Source organism: Galeopterus variegatus, unplaced genomic scaffold, assembly GCF_000696425.1.
Source record: "Galeopterus variegatus unplaced genomic scaffold, G_variegatus-3.0.2 Scaffold3597, whole genome shotgun sequence".
In the NCBI taxonomy this organism is placed as follows: domain Eukaryota; kingdom Metazoa; phylum Chordata; class Mammalia; order Dermoptera; family Cynocephalidae; genus Galeopterus; species Galeopterus variegatus.
Window position 1 is genome coordinate 56,838 of NW_007729708.1, and position 10,496 is coordinate 67,333.

Consider the following 10,496-nt stretch of genomic DNA (forward strand, 5'->3'; position numbering starts at 1 on the left):
GCTCCATCAAATTGAACTTACAACCAACATATTTTCAACATTTATTTTCTACAGTTTCTTTTTGTTTTTGTTTGCTTCTATCATTGAAAATTATGACAATTAAAAACACTAACAGATTTCTTCATTAATAGTTTTTAAATATGTTTACAATTATCATCTCTAAAAGTTACTGTATTATAAGCTATTTTATTCAAAATTGTAATATGAGCAAGCACAGTTTTTACCACCTGCTGGCTTTAAGATTACATCCATTTTCAGCTACGTTGATTTAATTTAAATTATTTTATTATAAACATCAGCTCAGCACTATAAACACACAAACATGTCTAAAATTCATGCAAATATATGATATTCTCTTATAAACTTTCTGTTCTTATTCCTGGTGAGTTACCTGTGTTAGTTTTTTCTGACAAGGAACACTAGTATTCATGATATGACAAAAATATATCCTTACATACACAAGCACACACACACACGCAAGCTCAGTGTCAAAGTGTGATTTTGGCCCATGTAGAGTAGAAATATAAGCATTATTATGCACTCAGGGATAATTACTTGATTTCTTTTTATAAATTTAGTTGCTTTCTCTTTTATCCTACAAAGGTAAGCTAGTTTGGATTCCTACCTGGATTCCTAGTGATAGAATGCTCTTTCATTTTAGAAGCTATATCTGTTGTTATGAGATTATGTGCTTTGAAAATTTTTAGTCCTTAATCAATTTTTCATTTAGTGTTATACAAATATTCCACTCACTCCAGATTGGAGGGGATTTTTATTTCTAAATATTAGTGTTTTTTCCTCACATATGAATGTAATTACACATTTACCAGAGCATATAAAATAAAAAATACATGTTGCATTATATATTTTACATTCATATTGTCATATATTTCCTTGTTGCTAGCAAGTGTTACAGTGACAAAAATGCTTGATTTTAAAAATCCAATATTGCATCAGCTGGTTTTGTGAGTAAATTTTAGTTTATAGTTGATTCTAGAAAAATTTTATGATGCTCAATGGTACCTAAAAGAATCCAGTGAGAAAAACAGAAGTTAAAATGGATCTTCAGTGTCTCCTCATTTATTCCCCTGGAACGTAGGGAATTATGGAAAAGTCTATGAAGCTAAAGGTTCACTCTTCTTGGGTGGCTCTTAAGATGCTGCAGTAGTCCCAAGGCAGTCTTCTTAGCTTGCTCTTTCCCAAAATTAGGATGAGTGGCCCAAAGAAAATAATTGATGTTAACCCAAGAAAGAAATTGGCCTGATGATTCTGCAGTGTAAGGAAAATCCAACCTGTCAGTAGGATAGAAGAAAAGTGAACCATGAAGAGGAGGAGGAAGGACACCACCACTTGTATGGGCCTTTTATGGGCCTGTGTGCTGAGGTTCTTTGAGCCCATGGAGGGGAGCTGCAAATTCCTGACATGTCTCATCAAGGACAGAAATAAAAGGAGCAGTGAGATCAGGTACAGAAGAAAGGGGACTAAGTAGATCAAGCTGGTAACAGTGAAGCTGTTAAGAGACAGAGTATCTTAACATCTTACATCTGAAGACCAAGTTGATTTTCTTTCATATCTTTTACAGACATTAATCCAGAAGCCATTAAATGCATCTGTTAATACAAGATTGAAAAACAGTAGGAGCAGAGACCCCATGGAGAGTACAAGTGGTACTCTAATCCTCATTCTCAACCAGATGAAGCAGGGCTGGGAGAAATTGGCTGTTTTAAAGAAGTAAAAAACACTTAGATTGCAAACCAGCTAGCTAAGTGATTGGTCAGTGTCCAAAAAATACCAGTAAATTTCACTAGTTTATCGATGGCATATAGATGTGGCCATAATACTACTGCAAATAAATCAAATAGCTGATTCTGGAGATAACGAGGCTGGTGAGGATGCGCTCAGCAGTTAACTAGCACAATGAATCAACTCCCCAATATTCTGATTATGAATTCTCCTATTGCTCCAATTATCGAAGGATATTTTCAGTTCCAGACGGCATTTCTGTAGAAAGAAATCCAGGAAGCTAATATCATGTTTCACTAATCCTTTTGCTGTCAAAATGTTTCAGAATAATATCCAGTTGGATACTTTTCACTTTTATATTTAAAATACTCAAAGTAACTTAGAACATTCTGCTATTTGATACCATCTCACTTATCTTCACAAAAGATCTTTCTCTTTTTTATACTGATTCCAGCCATAGGCCCAAAATATGTGCAAGGAGGTCCAGTCTCACAGAACTTAATGAAACACTTTACTTTCAATCAGCTATTGATTTACAAATTAAACAGTAGATGTGCCCAGTCATCACTGGCACTGGTAGCAATTTTCCGCTTGTGGGGACATCTGGAAGGGTGAAGTTAGGTATGCAAACATGCAAATATCAGACAGATTTCTTTACACTGATTTGTACTTTCCTTCTCAAATGAAACTCAATATCTTTTAGATTTGAATATCTGAATTTTAATAGAATTCTCTGAAAATAATCTCTGTAATATACACATTCATTAGTTCCATTAAATAAACTCCATTATATTTCAGTTCTATCAACAAAAAGAAGTAACATCAAGTAGCTCACAGAGTAGTGGAACAAAACATTATGCAAGCTATTACTATTGAATTGACAAAAATTGGATCAAAATGAAATTACAACACAGAGGAGGGTGCTACAAAATCTCCAGTCAATAGTTAACAGTTAACAGTTGGCTTGGGTCTCGGAGCTTTTATGATTTCTTGAAGAAATAGATTAAAAAGGAAATGATTTTACAAAATGATGTAAAAGCATGTGCAAAGGTACCAAAATCGTACCTAGATCTGAGTTAGTTTCCTGAATTTTTGAACTTGGTTTCTGATAAGTTACTGGCTATTTGATTCTGAACAAGCTATTATTGGGTGCAAGGAAAAAAATAGTAAGACAAAAATAAGATAGAAAAGTGGCAAAAACGTGGGGGGGGGATCATGGGAGGGAGGTTCCTCTTTTCATTAATTCTTCCTTTGGTAAAATTCTTTGTCTCAAAAAATTAATTCACAGAAAAATACACCTTATTTTATATTATTTATTTGGACTGTTTGTTACTCCAATAAAATGGTTTTAACCTTGATTGCACATTGGAATTAGCTTCAGAGATTTAAAAAAAAAAAATTGATGCCCATGAGCCACCCTGGGGATTTTGATTTAATTGACCTGGTGTATGTTGTTCACACTCACTGAGAGGTCCTCCATGTGTGCCTTGCAGTGCCTCCCGAACCCAAGCATAAATCTTTCTACCCACCAGCTGCAAATCTTTGAATATTCTCCAGGAACAAGATAGGATTTTTCCCACTTGTTCTCTGACAATGTGTTCACCATTCAGCCACGTTTGATTCTGGTTGACATATAACCCTGATCACCAATTATCTCAGCAATAACATAAGCTCCGTGAGGGAAGGGACTTTTTAGTTGTTTTTCATTGATCTATTTCCATTTCATAGAACAGAAAGGGCCTGGCAAATAGAGGTCTTCAATAATTGTTAAATGAATGAGTGCTAATTGAGTTGGTAATTCTACTGGGAGCAGAGAAAATGAATAAGACTTTACTGTGAAACAAATACTAGAGCAAGAAAAGAAAGTAACTCAAAACTAGAGAAACTTTTACAACTAATATATGAACTCATGAGAGATTTCCATACAAATCCTGAAAAACACAACACTGTTCTATAATGTTTCTGGCTCAATTTGGAAGTCGTAGAGAATCAGAAAAAATCATGCAGTCCTAGCACCCAAGATGTGGGGACCTTTGTACTTTTCTTCACTAAAAGAAACTACTTCTAGTCCTGGGTGTTGGAGATTCCTAGAAAACTCTAGATTTCATGCCTTGGGAAGCAAGATGACCCTACAGATTACTAATATTTTCAGAAATGCTCTGAAAGTAGTACAAAGAATACTTGAGAAGAAGACTCCATTGGGAGGCATGGTTTAGCAATGACCAAAAGAATCAAACAAACAAACAAAAAAAAACAGAAAATAAGTCGGTCAGGAGATACTTAAGCCATTAAAGAACATTTGAGTTCACAGTTACACTGAAGAAGAAACTCAGTATAAGGGATGCAATAACAAGTATAAAAATCACCAATGCCACATACTATTAGTTGAGCTCAAAATCCAAATTAATAATCACATTTTTAAAAATCTGCATAAATACAGATCCATCTGAGCTCCTGAGTCGAACTGCCTTTATATTCTTCATTCTTCAAATAGTTGTGTTACACATGAGAGAGTGTTATTATATGTATAAGATACTTTGTTACAGAGTGTTTGGGCAAATAATGATTAATTAAATTTATGTATATACTATAGTGACAATCCTAAGTAATTAATCTAAACATAATCATGACTATAATTGAAATCAGAAAATTTATGAACATTAATTTCATAATTCATCAGTATAAAGAACGGCATTTCCCCCAAAGAATAGTGAGAAAATACATTCAGAAGTCCACTTCACCCTAATGCAAACACAACACTGACTTCCCATGTGATATTGAGTAATACTTACCTAGTAATGAGCTACTGCTTATGTGAATATAAATAAAAGTGATTTAACTGAAGATCCTACGCGCTCCTATCATTAACACTACCTTTTTGGGGGAGGAGGGGGCTTAAATCATACAGTCTCTTTAAATCCTTCCTGTTTTATCCCTGTGTCTATGACACCTCCGGTGAAATAACATGTGCAGCTGTACATTTGCCTCTTTCTGTTGTTTCTCCCACTCCCCTTGCTCACATTTTTAGGACTCCCAATAGTCTCGGAGTAGCCAGCAACAAGCACTGCGTACCTGCGATGCTCTCTCTGCCCCTTCAATAGCAAGCTTTTCTGTTTATTTATGAGCAAAGAAATAGCCTCCTGGTTCTTTTGAATCACAACTTGGAACTTTTATACATTGAACTTAGCAACAACTACTTTGAGAATTACTAAATTAAAGTAGGGGCCTTTGTGTTTTTTCGGTTGAGAGAGACTTTCAGTGTTTCTTTGGCTGAACCCTAACCCAAGAAGTAACCAGCTTGAAAGGACAGAGATTTCATCTTTTGCACATGGAAAGCTTAGTCACTGCCATCCATGAACATTCCTTTCACGTTTCATTGCAGACTTTTGTTTCACTTAGCGTACCCCTTCCATTTCCAAAACTGAGGGCTGCAGTTTTTTTCCTCAAAATCCTTAGAAGGAAACATCTCCACTGGCTCTTCCTCATGACAAGCCTAAGATAGGGCCAGTCTAACTTTTTAACACCAACCCCTACAATGACAAGCATTAGAGCCTAGTGCTCAAAATAAGAATGGTTGGGAATTTTCTCAGTCTTCTGAGGCTGCATTTATATTGTTTTTTGTTTGTTTGTTTGTTTCAAGAAAAATTTGAAAAGTTATGAAATGGGATCTGGTGTCTAAGGAGACAAAAACAGTTGCCTATTTATTTTTCTCAAATTCATCCAACAGACTTTCAAGTCTGTTTGTTCTTGGGGAGGTTGTCTTAGGGTCCTGAGTAGGAAATAGATGACTCTAGACAACATATTACCCAGTGTCTGTAATAAGAGAATTGAGAATGACTGTGCAGCGATGCGAACATCCAGTAAAGCATGACCCTGGCGCAGAGAAGATGGAGTCTAACCAAGATTTTGCTAGGAGAATCCACCCACTTAGAAATAGCAGATAATAAGCACCTGAGACATTGAGGAAATTGGTACACCTCTTTTTTAGAGATCAGGATAGGTATGGGTTTCTATCTGACAAATACATTCAGTAGGGTTCAAGAAAGCATGCCTTGGTGTACCTGATTTATGTCTTATCAGATGCCATCAGAACTAGACCTGCAGATCAGAAATATGAGGATTTCAGCAACAGAAACAGGTTATTTGTTACTCTCCTATAAATTACCTGGCTGGATGAATTGAAATAAATAATCATTACATGCAGACGCTTACAATGAACGTTTATTTGGTGGATGACAGAAGGGTAGTCAACAAGAATCAGTAATAATCCCCCCCCTTTCTCCATCACTTTGGTCCCAGGGTAGCATATAATCCTGACAGTCTTTCTTCTCCAGGCTTCACGGGACTGGCAATGCATGTGTTGGGAATGGCTCTTAGATTGCGGCTTGGCTGCAGCTGAGTCCTCCAAAGGCCTTGTTATGGGATGAACAGCTTGATCTCACTTTTCATTCAAATACACAGATTACAATACCTCAATTGCAATAACCCCAGCCTATGGCCTGGGCTTCTTTTACTAGTCCTTTGCTTTGCATCTGTTGTCAAGAATAGTGCCCTGATCCTTGTAGTTCCATTTCCCTAACATTGCTGCCTACGTGTGGATTACAGCTAGCTGTTTACTCATTTACCCCTAAGGCTCACTTATTAGAAGCAAGGCTTGCTTGTAAATTGGCTTAATTATTTTATCTGGCTTACCAAAGAAAAGTGTACTAATACAGCAAACTAAATAATGTTTTGTTTTGTTGTTTTTTTGTTTTTTGTCTTTTGTCTTTTTCCGTGTCCGGCAACGGATCGCAACCCTCAGTGTCGCCCCCGTACCGGACTGGGGACCGGCAATGGGATTGCAACCCTCGGCATTGCTCCCGCGCCTCGCTCAGCCAGTGAGCGGGAACCGGTCTGCATGTGGGATCCGAACCCTCAGGCGGGAGCGCCACCGCGCTTCCCAAGCGGTGCACTTATCCAGTGCGCCACCGGGCCGGCCCCAAACTAAATGATGTTTTTGGTTATCATCTTGTGAAGAGTACAAGGTTGTCTGTAAGTCATCTATGTCAAAGAATATCTTCTAGACAAAGCAAACAATATCTAAGTCTAAAATATATTCAGGTTGATTTACACATTACCTTTGCCAAGGCAAGATAATTACAACTACAATCTTTGGTAAAATATCGTTAGTGTCCAAAATAATATACGTACATTTTATTTTGAAAAATGCAAACTATTAAGTAAAATAAATGCTGTATTATCATTAAAACCATCATCAACATCATTATTATTACTGATACATGCAAGCACCACATAGTCCAGATGCACATGTAGGTTAGTTTTATATACATATGCGGGGAGAAATGTTAATAATTCTAACATCATTCCCAGCTCCAGGGCACAGCCCTAGAGTGGTGCCCTTACCTCTGACTCTGTCAAGATTAGCTTACAAGCACATATTTATCATTTAATTGCTGCTTTTTGTTTCTTTACTCTCGCACAATATAAAGACTATATCAAAGGTAAGCCCTTAAAAGAATCTTCATTGTTAAAGGATTCTACTATGTATACATGTGATGCATCTGTACAATGTTATAATCCATATCATCATATTCCAAGTTTTACAGTAAATTTTCCCGCCCTTAACCTATTTACTATTTATAGTTACCTTATCTAAATGTAGATTATCACAGTTAAAACAGCACTACATATACATATGCATGTACAAAATTTACAATAAACATGTGGCATTCTGTTATAAATTTGCTTTCTGTGCCTTCCTTACTGACATCGTTTCTATTTGTTTCTCTAAGAACTCCAGTGATCAGACTGCAACACAAAGCATGTCACATGCACACACACAAACATAATCATTCTTAAAGTATAATTGTTTTGCTTTTTGTAGTAGCAATATTGATATGATTCTGAATTATGTGATAATTCTTCTGTATATTTTTAGTTATACTACATAATATGGTAGAAACATTGATTTCTGCCTCTCCAAAAATACATATTGCACGTTCTTGAATTTAATAAAATTAGTAAGTGCCTAGAAAACATCAAAAATGTTTATGATTTGGGTTTCAAATTAAGATTAGCATTACAATTTTGTGTTTTCAGTTTCCACTTAAAGATAATTTATTTTACTTTGTGCTACAAATTTTCCCATTCTCACATAAGCACCTTATTCCCTTAATATCAGCAAGACCTCTAATAACAATGACACACTGCTTTTCTTTCTTTCTTTTTTTAAAAAAAAGTTAGGCCTTTAAGCTTTGAGGTTATGATTTTTCTACTATGACTAGTTTTTTAATTAGTTTTCTTAATGGACATTTTATAGATCTTCTATCTACTCAAATTTATCATTTATCTTGGGCTGGCTGATTAGCTTAGTAGGTTGGAGCACAATGTTGTAACACTAAGGTCAAGGGTTTGGATCCTCATCATGGCTAGCTACCTAGATAAATAAATAAATACTTATAACTTACCTTACTTTCTAATGAATTACATGCCTTTTTCCAGAGTTGCAATTACATATCTTTTGCATATAAAGTTACATTATTTAGATTCTCTTTGATGTACTATTTGAGACTTTAAAATATTGCTTGCCAATGCTCTAAACAAAAATGATTACTTTTAAAATTTGATTGGCTGACCATTTGTGAATTATCATCAAAAGCAGTCTGGTCAGGGAAAATTTCAGCAATACTTAAAAGAACCCAGTAGAAAAATAAAACAGTAGAAGTAATCTTCAAAGGCTCTTTATTAAGGTATTCTCTTAGAAAAGACTCCTGAAAGTCTATCTATAAAGCTAATGGATTTTATCTTTGCAGGTGGCTCTTAAGATGCCACAGTATCCTCAAGGCTGTTTGTCGCAGCCTCTTATTCCCCACAATCAGAATAAATGAGTGGCCCGAGGGAAAGAGATAAAATGTTAGCATAACAAACTTTATGTACTCATTGTTCGAAAATATAAAACATACCCACATTGCCACTTCTGTGCAAAGAAAATGAATGATGAAGAGGAAGAGGAAAGACATCACCATTTTCATTGCCCTCCTATGGGCCTCTGTGGTGGGGTCTCCGGCACCCACAGAGTTGAGCTGCAAATTTCTCGTGTGTCTCATCAAGGACAGAAATAAAAGGAGCAATGAGGTCAGGGACAGAGCAAGGGGGACAAAATAGTTCAAGCTGAGAAGAGTCAGGTTCTTAATATAGGAAATTTTATGTAAAGTCAGATTACTTTCATCTGTCTTATAGGTATTCAATGAGCGATTAGTAAATGGTTTCAGCAACAGAAAATCAAAAATCAGTGAGAAGGAAGAAAATACAAGAAGTGCAAGCACCACTCGGTTCATTCTCCACTTCAGCCAGAGGAAAACGGAGTGAGAAAAATGGGCTATCTTAAGGAAGTAAAAAATGCTTAGGCAGGTGGCAAGCCAAGTGGTCAAGTGATTAGTTATTCTCCAAAGCATAAAAGTAGATTTTGCTACTTCATAAATGGTAGATAGATGTGGAGATAGTTCCAGAATCCATGAAGAAGACATTGACACCAACAGATTACTGATTCTGGAGATTGCCAAGCAGGTGATAATGAAGTCAGCTAAGGAGACTTTTCGGTTCTTGACCCATTCAGAGCAGTTGACCAATCCAATGAACACATTCCCCGACAGTCCAATTATGAATCCTGCTATTGTCAGTATCAGAATAATCTTATCCAATCCAGTGGGCATCTCCATGGAGAAAAAAATCCAAATATTTAATACTTTGTCTCATTGATAAATTCCCAATCGAACTGTTGCAGAATAGCACTCATTTGTGATGCTTGTCTTCATGGCTTTTACGGCAGTTCCAGTCTTGGTCAAACCCTCCTGCTGTTGGACACGGTCTCACGCACTCTTAAGGAAGGCTTTCTCTCCACTTTCATTGTAATTCTGATCTTAGTCCAGAAAGATCTGCTAAGAAATACAGTCTTACATATCTTCATAAAATGTTTTTATTTCTATGAAAGAGCTGTTAAATTCTAATCCAAACAGTTTCTGTATCCATTTGTCAGTGGCACAGGTAAAATTTTCCACGTATGGTAATGATTCAAAGGTTAAAGTCAAATATGTTAACATGCAAATATGGGTCAGATTCCCTTTCACTATTTGTACTTTCCTCCTCATCTGAAATACTACACCATTTGGTTCTAAATATCTTTGTGGTGTTTTTCATAGAAAGATGTAGAAATAATCTAAATAATTTAGTTATTATTCATTGGATATATTTTGTGAGTGTCTGCTATGTGTCTGACCTTGTACAAATGCAATACATGTTATTAAAAAAGAGAGAAAGCATTAAGAAGCCCATAAAATAGTGAAAACAAACAAACAAAAAACAATGAGATGAAGCTAAGAATAACATGTAAAGTGAACACAGGAAAGGTAACTCACAAACACTGCTGTGGGAGGCGTGGAGGAGGGGAAGTGACATTTACCTTGTATCTTGAAGATACTTAGAATTTCATGAAGAAACTGCCAAGTCTTATTCTGGACTGATTGAACAATATTCAAAAAGACACTAAAACCCAAACTACTTTTCTGAAAGTAAAGTCCTCTAACTGATCATTTACTGTGATTACAGCCTAAATGATCCTCAAATATCTCAGAGTAACATGTTCAAAATTACACATATTCCCAGTTTTATCCTTTGCCTTTATTTATATATGTTCTATTTGTTTTGGACAAAGATTTAATGCTGTCAACTTAGCCTTAATTAACAGGTAAAAATCC

The 10,496-nt window shown here is 35.8% G+C and overlaps 1 protein-coding gene and 1 pseudogene across 1 annotated transcript; both read right to left on the minus strand.

The window, feature by feature from the left end:
* Positions 1-1,055: 1,055 nt before the first annotated feature.
* Positions 1,056-3,952, minus strand: LOC103601123 (annotated as a pseudogene).
* Positions 3,953-8,543: 4,591 nt separating this feature from the next.
* LOC103601121 (taste receptor type 2 member 42-like) lies at positions 8,544-9,455 on the minus strand. Its single transcript, XM_008585502.1, has one exon. The coding sequence runs from the start codon at positions 9,453-9,455 to the stop codon at positions 8,544-8,546; it is 912 nt and encodes a 303-aa protein (XP_008583724.1).
* Positions 9,456-10,496: the final 1,041 nt, after the last annotated feature.

What these genes read in the sequence shown, in the direction of transcription:
- LOC103601121 (XM_008585502.1), bottom strand. Translation starts at nt 9,455, where the DNA reads ATGCCCACTGGATTGGATAAGATTATTCTGATACTGACAATAGCAGGA.